This window comes from Cinclus cinclus, chromosome 29, assembly GCF_963662255.1.
Source record: "Cinclus cinclus chromosome 29, bCinCin1.1, whole genome shotgun sequence".
Taxonomy (NCBI): domain Eukaryota; kingdom Metazoa; phylum Chordata; class Aves; order Passeriformes; family Cinclidae; genus Cinclus; species Cinclus cinclus.
This window is the reverse complement of record NC_085074.1, coordinates 1,082,225-1,093,850: the sequence shown is the minus strand read 5'-3', so window position 1 is coordinate 1,093,850 and position 11,626 is coordinate 1,082,225. Positions and strand designations below refer to the sequence as shown.

At 53.9% G+C, this 11,626-nt stretch overlaps 1 protein-coding gene across 2 annotated transcripts; it reads left to right on the top strand.

The window, feature by feature from the left end:
* Nucleotides 1-346: 346 nt before the first annotated feature.
* TACR1 (tachykinin receptor 1) lies at nt 347-8,327 on the top strand. Of its 2 annotated transcripts, none has more exons than XM_062510713.1 (5): nt 347-738; nt 3,999-4,166; nt 6,166-6,340; nt 7,043-7,239; nt 8,033-8,327. In XM_062510713.1, the coding sequence occupies exons 1-5, from the start codon at nt 347-349 to the stop codon at nt 8,325-8,327; spliced, it is 1,227 nt and encodes a 408-aa protein (XP_062366697.1). The 2 variants fall into 2 exon arrangements, with proteins under 2 accessions (XP_062366697.1, XP_062366696.1); XM_062510712.1 differs by having other exon boundaries at nt 3,999-4,193; nt 6,190-6,340.
* Nucleotides 8,328-11,626: the final 3,299 nt, after the last annotated feature.

Sequence of the window (11,626 nt, the reverse complement as noted above, 5' to 3'; positions counted from 1 at the left end):
TGGGGAGGCTGCTGCCCCAGAGCAGCCCCGCAGCCCGAAGTGGCTGATCCAGCAGGGCCCTGCACCCCCAAATCATGTGATCCAGGAGGGATCTGCACCCCAAAACTGGCTGTGCACTGACCCTGCTGCACCCTAAACCAGCAGGGCCCTGCACCCCAAAACTGGCTGAGCCAGGAAGGCCCTTTGCCCCAAATCAGCTGATCGAGGAGTGACTCGCACCCCAAACTGGCTGAGCTAGGAGGACCCTGCACCCCAAGCCCACTGATCCAGGAGTGACCCGCACCCCAAACCAGCTGACCCAGCAGGGCCCCCTCCCTGATCTCTGGGTGCCAGCAGTGCCGGGGCCATGGAGGACTCCCCGCCACTGGCAGCAGAGCTGGAACACCTCAACGCCTCCCTGAACGAGTCCTGGGCCAACCCATTCGTGCAGCCACCGTGGCAGGTGGCCCTGTGGGCCGTGGCCTACGCGCTGATCGTGGTGGTGGCCGTGGTGGGCAACGCGGTGGTCATGTGGATCATCCTGGCGCACAAGCGGATGCGCACGGTCACCAACTACCTGCTGGTGAACCTGGCCTTCGCCGAGGCCTCCATGGCCGCGCTCAACACCGTGGTGAACTTCAGCTACGCCGTGCACAACGAGTGGTACTTCGGCCCGGCCTACTGCCGCTTCCACAACTTCTTCCCCATCGCTGCCGTCTTCGCCAGCATCTACTCCATGACGGCCATCGCGCTGGACAGGTCGGTGACTGCAGTCATGGGGTCACTGCTGTCCGAGGACAGGTCAGTGACCGTGGCCATGGGGTCACTGCTGTCCAGTGACAGGGACTGTGGTCATGGGGTCACTGCTGCCTAGGGACAGGGACAGGTCAGTGACCGTGGCCATGGGGTCACTTCTGCCCAAGGCTGGGCACAGGTCAGTGCCCGGGATCACTCCTGCCCAGAGCTGGACACTGGTCACTGACTGGGGTCACCAGGTCACTCCTGCCCAGAGCCCAGATCCCAGACATGGGGCTTGGCTTGGCTCTGTCTATTCCACTGCAATTAACACAAAGCTCATTTGGGTGCTAAAAATAAGCCAGCCCTGGCTGCAGGTGGCTTTGGGAACCCTTTGGGAGTGCTGGAAGCTCAGGAAAAGCTCCAGTGCAGGCACTGGAGGTGCCTTTGGATCCAGTCCTTTTTCCTTTCCTTCCTTTCCTTCCTTTCCTTCCTTTCCCTTTCCCTTTCCCTTTCCCTTTCCCTTTCCCTTTCCCTTTCCCTTTCCCTTTCCCTTTCCCTTTCCCTCTCCACATTCCAGAATTCAGGTACAAAATGGCCTCACCTCACAAACCCTGTGCCCGTGCCAGGAGCCATTCCATGGATTTGGGCTGGGTTGGGAGTGTCTGAGGAGCAGCTCAGCCTGGGAAAAGCATCCTGACTTTGGGGTGTCCCTGGGCAAACCCACCAGGATCCCAGGGCTGGATCCAGTGGGACAGGCCAGAGCCCAGGATTCTGGGATTCCTCCATTCAGCTGGGGTTGGGTTTTCCCTGCCAAAGCTCAGCCAGATCCCAAATCCCAGTGGGGCCATGATCCAAAGCTCAGCCAGATCCCAGATCCCACTGGGGCCATGATCCAAAGCTCAGCCAGATCCCAGATCCCACTGGGGCCATGATCCAAAGCTCAGCCAGATCCCAGATCCCACTGGGGCCATGATCCAAAGCTCAGTCGGATCCTGGATCCCAGTGGGACTGGCGGACACCAAGCCTCCAGAATCCCCAGATCCCAGGAATCTGGGGTTGGGGACATTTCCCACCGGTGCTGGGGACATTTCCCACCCGTGCTCCGGAGCAGCCTCGTAGCTCCTCCAAGCGTTTCCAATTTTTCCAAGGCCACATTCCCAGAGCCAGCCAGGCTCTGCCGCCTCTCCCGTCCCTGTTCCCAGGGAATAAAGGGAATTCTGGCAGGGATCCGGGGGGGAGGGGAGCGGGGGGAGGGGTGGGAGGAGGCTTTCCTGAAGTTTTCCAGCCCCTTTGGAGCCGCTGGCTTGAGATTCCCTGTGGGAAGCAGAGCCGGGGGTGGATGAGGCTCTGAGGGCATTAAACACAGTCCCGGGTTTGGTTTTTTCACAGAATCCTCTCCCTAAAATCCATGGGAATGGAGGTGATAATCAATAAAAAATGAGATACTTCCAGCTCCTGTCCCATGCTGCTGTTCAAGAAGGATCTTTGCGAGCAGCTGGAAAAGCCCCTTTGCGGCTGGGATGAATTCCAGGGATGATTTTTTGGGGTGAAGAATTCAATTTACAGCCTTTGATCCACACTGAATAAAACAGGAAAGCAAATCCAGGGAAGCTGCAGTAAAGCAGGAAGGTCTGGGAGGATGGGGCTGGAATTCTTTGTGGATTAGCATTCCCAAAAAATCTTCCTGCACCTGTGAACCCTGAAGAGAGGCTCAGTTTTCCCAAAAAATCCAGGCTCCTACCTGGGAGCTGCAGTCTCTGTGTGCTCCAACTGCATTCCAAATTCCAGCCAGGAATCAGGAAGGGAACAAATCCCATCCTCAGCCCCTCCAGGCATCTCCAAAGCTTGGAAAAAATTCCTCTTTTTCCTGTGTCTGGGACCTGACAATGGAGCTGAAAGGCAGGAAAAGCAGGAATTTATTCCAGGAGCCTGGAAGGGAGGAATCACTCCCAGCCAGCAGCAGAAGGATCTGTGGGAATGGGGAGAGCTGGAACTGGGAATGAGAATGAGGAGAGCTGGGAATAGGACCTGGGAAAGCTGGAACTGGGAATGGGGAGAGCTGGAACTGGGAATGAGAATGGGGAGAGCTGGGACTGGTAATGGGGAGAGCTGGGACTGAAAATGGGGAGAGCTGGGACTGGAACTGGGAATGGGGAGAGATGGGACTGGGAGTGGGAATGGGGAGAGCCAGGATTGGGAATGTGGAGAGCTGGGATCAGGAGCAGCAGGGTCGGGTTGGAGTTCCAGTCACGGCCAGGATGGGGCTGGAATTCCTGATTCCCACCAAACATCGGGGAAGAGGCAGGGAATGAGCCTTGTGTTCCCAAAGTCTGGCAGCGCCACAGGATCCGGAGCCTTGGGGAAGAGTGAAATTCTCCCCAGTTCCTTTCGCTGGCCGCAGGCAATTCCCGGCGTACGGAACAAAATTTGGAAAAGCCACCATGGAGCAAGTGGGGATTGTGGTTTGATCCATGGAATCCTGGAATGGGTGGGATTGGGATCCCCTATCCCAGGCTGCTCCAAACCCCACTCAGCCCAGCCTCAGACATTTCCCAGGATCCAGGGGAATGCAGGGCTCCTCCATGAAATCCCCCAATGGAATATTTTCATGCAGGATTTTTGCTGGAAGTTCCTCCATCCCCATTCCCTGGAGCTGCTCCAGCCCCGGGCACGAAAGAAAAACAGACGGAAGTTGTTCCGAACACTCCAGACAATGGCAGGAAATTTGGGATTGGGGCTGGCACAGCAGTGCCTCAGGAAAATCCCAAAGAATTTGGGGCCTGGCAGCTCCCTTGACTCCCAAATTCCCATCCTGTCCTTTGTTTGGAATGTGTCGGTGCCAGGGCTCTTCCAATGGCCCTTCCCAGCTCCCAACTTTTCTTGGTAATGGGTTCACTTAGGAAAAATGCAGGAGATCCCAAGCTGGAACTCCGGGATTTTCCAGCTCCCATTCCCACTTTTCCCAAAAGGAACGCTGGGAATTTCCAGCCCTAATTCCTGCTCTTCCCAAAGGGAGCTATGGGATTTTCCACCTCCCATTCCTGTTGTTCCCAGTCCCGCAATTCCAGGATTTACTGACCCTAATTCCCAATTTTCCCAGAGCTGGAACTCCGGGATTTTCCATCCCTGATTCCCACTGTTCCCAAAGTGAACTCTGGGATTTTCCACCCTGATTACCTCTTTTCACAAAGAGATCTCAGTGATTTTCCAGCCCTGATTCCCACTTTTCTCAAAGGGAACTCTGGGATTTTCCAGCCCTGATTCCCTCTTTTCCCGAGCAGGTACATGGCCATCATCCACCCACTCCGGCCACGCCTCTCGGCCGCAGCCACCAAGGTCCTGGTGGGGCTGATCTGGCTCCTGGCGCTCCTGCTGGCTTTTCCACAGGGATATTTCTCCATCACCGCCGAGCTCCCGGGACGCTTCGTCTGCCTCGTGGAGTGGCCGGAGCCCGGCGGAGCCACGTCTGGAAAAACGTGAGTGGGAACGGGCTGGGAGTGGAGAAGTCCTGGGGAAAATATGGGAAATGGAAGGGAAATGGAGAGGAAAAGGAAAAGGGGAAAAGGACAAGGAGGAGGGAAAGGGAAAGGGAAAGGGAAAGGGAAAGGGAAAGGGAAAGGGAAAAGAGAAAAAGGGAAAAAGGGGAAAAGGGAAAAAAGGAAAAAGGGAAAAAGGGAAAAGGGGAAAAGGGGAAGGGAGCTCCTGGAATTTCCAGAGGCTCTGGCAATGGTTTGCCAAGGAGAGTTAAATGTCAGGTGTTGAGGGGGGAAAAAGGGGGGGAGGGAAGGAATAAAATAAGGAATAAAAAAAGGGAATAAAGAAGGGAATAAAGAAGCGGGGGGGGGGGGAAAGGGAATAAAAAAAGGGAATAAAGGAGTTTTTGATCACCGGCCCTGAGGAGAGAGGAACTGAGGCTGTGGAATTTCACTGTGGAATTCCGCTGGAGCCAGGGCAGGTGTCTCCAATCCTCAGGATCTCCCCAGGCAGATCCCAGGATGGGATTTTCCTGCCCTAAATAACTCGGGACAGGTGTTTGGGTCATTCCAGAGGTGTCATTCCAGCCCTTTCCCCACTCTTTGGCCTCGGAGTGGTTATTCTGGGAATGCTCTGGAGGCAGCTGCTCCGTTTGTGGTGCCAGGAGGAAAAATTCCGTCCTTTTCCCAGTTCCTAGGGAAAATGGGAGGAAAGAAGCAGGGAAAACAGGAGAATTCCAACACTTTGGGGAGGGAATTCCTTTGGAAAACCTCTGGGGAGCACAAGCCTGGCAGGCAGAGCCGTTTTTTCCCTGGAAAACATCCTTGGTTTCAGCCAGAGCCGGGAATTCGATCCGGCCATCGATCTCTGTTCCCCAAAGGGAACATCAGTGGCTGTTTGTGGTTTTGAGGGAAGGGAGAAGCCACCCCTGGATCGTCTGGAAATTCAGGGATGTCTCTTCCATGCCAACATTCCCAGGATTTGCCAGGGAAAGGGAGGTGGCAGCTCCATCCCCTGGCATCCCGCAATTCCCATGGGATCATCCATCCCACACTAGATCCTAAAAATCTTCCAGCTGGAAACCCCAAATTTCCCAGAGTGCTGCAATCCCGGGAATCCTCCAGGCAGAACATTCCCACTGCTCTTCCATGCCTGGCATCCCAAAAGAATTCCTGGAGCTGTCTGGAAGGGCTCTGGGAGCCCAGACCCCTCTGGGAATGAGGCTCTGTGCTGCTGACGTTATCCCGCAGCTCCTGCAGACATTCCTGCAGCGCTCTGAGGATCCGGAATTCCATGGGAACCACAACAAAATCCTCCTCTGGAGCCGCTGAGACGCCTCTGGAATGAGCAAAACGAAATCCAGCCCTGCCAAGCCCATCCCAAATGGAATTAGGGCCGGGAAAATGAGATTGCAGCACCAAACAGCAGCAGGGCCAGGGCCAGCCCCATTCCCTCCAGGAGAATTCCCAGAGCTGGTCCTCACCCTCTGGAGCTGGGATTCAATCCAAGCTCACGGGAAGAGGAGTGGGAGCAGAGCTGGGAGTGGCTGCAGGGCCTGGATTGGAGTCCAAATCCTTGGGAAAGATGTGGAAGCTGGGATTGGAGCCCCAAAATCCACCCCAAAGCCTTGGGAATGAAATTCCTGAAAAACCCGGCAGGATTTGGAAAGTTTTCCAAGCTGGCACCAGCCACATTTGTGGACTCAGTTCTTAGGGAAGACAGGATTTTCCGCAAGGTCAGAGCCTCCATCCGCTCCTGTGGTTAAACCCAGAATTCTTGGGTTTCATTTTAAACCAACTCCTCTTTAAAAGAAGTCCTCACTAATCCACAGCATTCCCAGAATTCCCAAGGCATTCCCAGTGCTCACACAGCATTCCCACTGTTCCCACAGTATTCTCAGTGTTCCCATGATGTTCCCAGAATTCCCACAGCATTCCCAGCACTCCCACATAATTCCCAATGCTGGATCCCCAGGCATTTTCCCAAGGTTTTTTCCAGGTACCATTTCTCCATGACCGTCCTGCTGTACCTGCTCCCGCTGCTGGTGATCGGCTGCGCCTACGCCGCTGTCGGCCGCACACTCTGGGCCAGCGCCATTCCCGGAGACTCCTCCGACCGCTACCACGAGCAGGTGTCGGCAAAGAGGAAGGTGAGGAGTTCTGGGATGGGCTGGGAAAGGAGGGAAAGGAGGAAAAGGGGGAAAGGAAAGAAAAGGAATTTCTGACTGATCCCAACCATGAGCAGTCTTGGACAAGAGGAAGGTGAGGAGTTCAGGGAGGGGCTGGATCCAGAATTCCTGGCCAATCTCCACAAGGTAAGCAATTCCAGGCACGGCTGGATCCAGAATTCCTGGGAATCCCAACCATGAGCAGGTCATGGCCAAGAACAAGGTAAGGAATTCCAGAGGCTGGAATGACTGATGGATGGGTTTAGGACACCTCCACCACAGATGTGGTTTAACCAACATACTGACTGTACATTCCAGGTTGGAAAGGTCATTCTTGGTCAGTTGGAAAGGCCATTCCTGTTTGGAAAGGCCATTCCCATGGCTGGAGAGGCCATTCCTGATGCTGGGATGACCACGGGATGGGTTTAGGACATCTCCACAAGTTGTTTAACCAAGATAATGACCATACATTACTGAGGCTGCAAAGGCCATTCCTAAGGCTAGAAATACGACTCCCATTTGGAAAGGCCATTCACGAGGTTCGGAAAGGCCGTTCCCAGTGGGTTGGAAAGGTGATTCCCAAGATTCAGAAAGGCCATTCCCAAGGTCGGAATTGCCATTCCCTTGGTTCAGAAAGGCCGTTCGCGAGGCCGTGTGACTGAGGCAGGGCTGTCCCGCTGGCAGGTGGTGAAGATGATGATCATCGTGGTGTGCACCTTCGCGCTCTGCTGGCTGCCGTACCACGTGTACTTCACGCTGCAGTACCTGCGGCCGCAGTGGTACCTGAGCCGGTCCGTCCAGCAGGTCTACCTGGCTGTCATGTGGCTGGCCATGAGCTCCACCATGTACAACCCCATCATCTACTGCTGCCTCAACGACAGGTGGGAGCGCCGCGGGGAACGGGAACAACGCAGGGAGCCGGAGGAGAGACTGGATGGGGGTTCTCAGCATGCGTGGGGGTTTTGGGACGGGTGGGGTTTCTCAGGACGGGTGGGGTTTCTCAGGTTGGATGGGTTTTTTTGGGATGGGGGTGTTTCTCAGCATGGATGGGGTTTTTTGGGATGGGTGGGGTTTCTCAGCATGCAGAGGGCTTTTTGTGATGGGTGGGTTTTTTGTGATGGGTGGGGTTTCTCAGCATGCAGAGGGCTTTTTGGGATGGGTGGGGTTTTTCAGGGTTTTTTTAGGATGTTTGGAATGGGTAGGGATTCTCAGGATGGATGGGTTTTTTTGGGATGGCTGGGTTTTTTTAGAAGGGATGGGTTGTTTTGGGATCGTTTTGTCCTGCCTCCCACCACGTCCAGCTGATTTGGGGGTAACACAGTTCTCACCTGGAGTCTTTCCTAATCCTCATGGATTTTGAGGGAAAACAGCAACTGAAACAATCCCAGCTCCTAACTGGGATTTACAGGGGGTTTTTCCATTTCTCAGGGGGTTTTTAATTTCTCAGCGGGTTTTTAGTTTCTCAGTAGGTTCTCCATTTCTCGGCGGGTTTTTCCTCCCCTCAGTGAAAGCTCGCAATTTTGTCATGTTTAGAAAAGTTCAGCTTTATCTCCCCCTCCCTTTGGCCATGTCCATATCTTTCCCATCTCTGTGGCCATCTCCATCCCATCCCCGTGGCCATCTCCATCCCATCCCTTTGGCCCATCCCACGCCTGTCCCGTCCCTCTGGTGCAGGTTCCGGGTGGGATTCAAGCACGCATTCCGGTGGTGCCCGTGGGTCAGTGCCGGTGAGTACGAAGGGCTGGAGCTGCGCTCGGCGCGCTTCCTGCACACACACAGCTCCGTGTCCAAGCTCAGCCGCATGGACACCGCCACCGTGGCCTCGGCGCTCGGCACGGCCGACGAGGAGCCGGATGATCCCGGCCAGGCCGAGCGGCTCTCCCTGGACATGACCTCCAACGGCTCCTCCCGCAGCGACTCCAAGACGGTCTCCGAGAGCTTCAGCTTCTACTCTAACACCCCCACCTAGGGGTGTCCCCTCAGTGCCACCTCAGTGTCACCACCCTGCTTGTGCCGCGCCGGTGTTTCCCACGCTGTTTTCCCACCTCCTTTCCTTGGGATGAGTTCCGCGTGTTCCGTTGTGGGAGCAGAAACTAGGAATGTTTTCACTGCCTGGTTGGAGATAGAGAGGATTCAGGAATGGGACAGAGCAGAATTTTTTTCTGGAATTCCAACACTGGCCAGCACTTCTGTGCTCTCTAAAAGGCAGGAGGGATCTCTCCATGCATCCCACCCCATGGAAAACAACCCCACCCTGCACTTCCCTCCTCCCATCCTTCATTTCACTCTCCCTGCTGGATATCCAGGGGGATCTGGAATCCCAAAATCCCAAAAAGGTTTTTCCAACTCCATGGGGAATCATCGGCCACAGCACAAATCCAGGACTTCCCACATGGCCTTGGATCGTCTCCGGCATCCGCATCCTGCTGCTCTGTGGCCTCCTGCTGCTGCTCCAAACCCACTCAGAGCAGAGATTCCCAAAGGATCTCCTGAAGGTTCTCTGAAGTATCTCCCAAAGGATTTCCCAAAGGATCTCTGGGCTGAGCTGGGCTTCAGCTGCTGTTCCTCAACTGCCACAGGGAATTCCAGTGATTCCCTAGAAATCCTCTTGGATGGAATCTGGAATGCTGTGGAGTTCTGGAAACTGAGAAACCCCACTGAAGTGATTCCCACACCCTGGAAATGGATTCCATCCCAAAATCAAGGTTGGAAGGAGATCAGGAATTCTCCAGAGCTGCTTTCACCCCCAGGGTTCAGAGGATTCCTTTCCACCTCCTGGATTTTGTTTTAATCAGGGATATTTTTTTTTCCTTTGCAAAAACCACAAGGTCTGTGATGTGTGTATGGATTTATGGAATATTTCTGTTCAGATGGACGATTTTCCCTGGACTCCTCCAAGTGGATAAACTCTGCTTGTTGGGAACAAAGCCACAAATCTGGGGATGATCTGGGGGGAATTTGCTCCCAGCTGCTGCTCCAAGTTCATTTTGGGGTGTGGAAATCAAGCTCCAAAATGGATTCACTGGAACCTGGAGAAATGAGGGATTAACTCCAGAGAAATATCCTGGTCCCTGCTCTGTTCCCATCTCCTGGACAACTGAATCCATTGGCTTTTCCAGGTTTTTTATGCAGATCTCAGATCAGAGATTCAGTTCCCAAGCTGGGGAGTTCCTGTGCCCCTTCCCTGGCACCTGGATGGAAAATCAGCAGAGTCTGGCAGGAATGCCCCAGATCTCTGCTCCCACCCTTTGGAAGCACCCGGAAAACTCCCCCATCCCAAACCCCAAATCCTGATCCCAAAATCTTTGGTTTTAAGCTCGGCTTTGTATCCTGAAACGCAGAAATTCCCATTCTGACTGAACAGCATCAGCAAATCCCAAATCCCTCCCTCTCCATCCTTAGGATCTGCTCCAAAATCTACCCCTAAATCTACCCTTTACCCCCCATTCCATGTGGAACCCCCAGCATCCACCCCTGGATTTGGGGATTTTGTTGGATTTGGGGAATTCTGCTGGATTTTGGGATTCAAACAGGCCTGGCCCTGCTTTGGTTCTGTTTGGCATAAAAACCCTGGCGCCTTTGGAAGTTGCAGCCAAGGATCTGGCGGCGCCTTTGGAAGCCACAGCCAAGGATCCATCCGGGAGCAATTCCCATTGTTCAGAGCATTTTTCTGGGATTGTCTTGGACACAAGACCTGCCCCGCCCATCCTTGTCTTTATTGTTGTTTTTATTTTTTGTCCCTCGAGGGCTCCTCATGGCCGAGCATTCCAGGATGGAAGCGCACAGGATCCGCTGTTTATGAGGCATTCCCACAGGGACTTTTGGGATTTCCGTGTCCTTGCCAGAGCCTTGGTGTGAGATCAGAGAGCCCAGCCAGGGAGCTCCCGGAGTTTATTTTCCATTAAAATCACCATAATAAAAAAAAAAAATCAAACTTTCAGCCTTCAGGACCCCCCATGGGCACTTCCAGCCTTCCCCATTCCGGGATTCTGGGATTTTAGGATTTATTCCTCTCCTAAACCCTACCCAAAAATCCCACATCCAGCTGAAGAACAGACACAATCATTATAATGCAAAATTTATCAGGGGAATACCCCTTTTCCTTGGAATATCTACCCCAAACACCCCATCCCTGCTGGAATACCCACCCCAAATCCCATTCCAGATGGAATATCCACCCCAAACCCCATTCTTGTGGAATATCCACCCCAAACCCCATTCCCATTAGAATACCCACCCCAAATCCCATCCGTGTGGAATATCAACCCCAAACCCCATTCCTGTGACTCTGACATCCCTGAGGAATTTGGGATTTGGGGTAGCAGCAGCTGGAAGGAACTTTCCAGGAAGTTCTTCCCCTGGGAAGCATCCTCTGGATGCTTCTGGGAACATCCCAAGAGAGAGGGAACTCAACCCAAAGCATCTCGGGATTGTCCCACTGTGGATTTTCATGGATAAATGTTCCTTTGATGTGGAGAATGGCTCGTTATCCCTTAAAGAGGCGAGGAGGGGTGGGAAAGGTGCAAAAGGTAAAATTCCATAAAAAAGATGGATGATGGGTTTGGAGTACCCTCGGTGGGAGGGGTTTGCCCTGAAACATCACCAAAACAGGAAAAGGGACAATTCCCAGAATTCCTCCTCCAATTCAGGGCTGGGAGCATTCAGGCTGGAACTGATTCCCAAATCATGGAAAAGGCTCCGATCCCTCCTGGAGGGTGGGCAGGGCTCAGGGGTGCTCTGTTCTCCAGGAGATTCCCAGTGTCCCTGATGGATCCTGGCTCCCCTTCCTGGGGTAGCCTTCCCAAATCCCGCTGCTCCACCAGGAATGCACAATCCGTGCTTTTCCAAGCCCTTGGCGTGCTGCTGGCAGAACACTCCAGGTGGGAATTACAGGAGCATCCAGCCCCTGCCAGCAGTTCCAGCTGGCTGGAATTCCAGATTTTAATTAAAGTGGTGTTCCCAGGCTCGGTTCCATCCCACAGGCCCAGTAAACTCTGGCAGTTGGTTTTCCATCAGCAATGTCATCCTGGGAAAAGGAGGGAAGGGATAAACATCCACATGCTCCTGGCTGAACTTCCCATGAACACTGGGCTGGATCCTCCTTCCCAGCAGGATTCAGATCCCAACAGAGTCATTCCCTTCACTGGGATCATCCCTTCCTGGTGGGATTCAAATCCCCACGCATCCATTGGGATCATCCCATCCCAGCAGGATTCAGGCCCCCACGGATCCATTGGGATCGTCCCATCCCTGTGGGATTCAGATCCC

Bases quoted from the DNA above. Each gene is read 5' to 3' on its own strand.
- TACR1 (XM_062510712.1), top strand. From the start codon at position 347: ATGGAGGACTCCCCGCCACTGGCAGCAGAGCTGGAACACCTCAACGCC. The intron at 4,194-6,189 runs GTGAGTGGGAAC...GGTTTTTTCCAG, and splicing joins GGAGCCACGTCTGGAAAAAC to GTACCATTTCTCCATGACCG. The intron at 6,341-7,042 runs GTGAGGAGTTCT...TCCCGCTGGCAG, and splicing joins AGGTGTCGGCAAAGAGGAAG to GTGGTGAAGATGATGATCAT.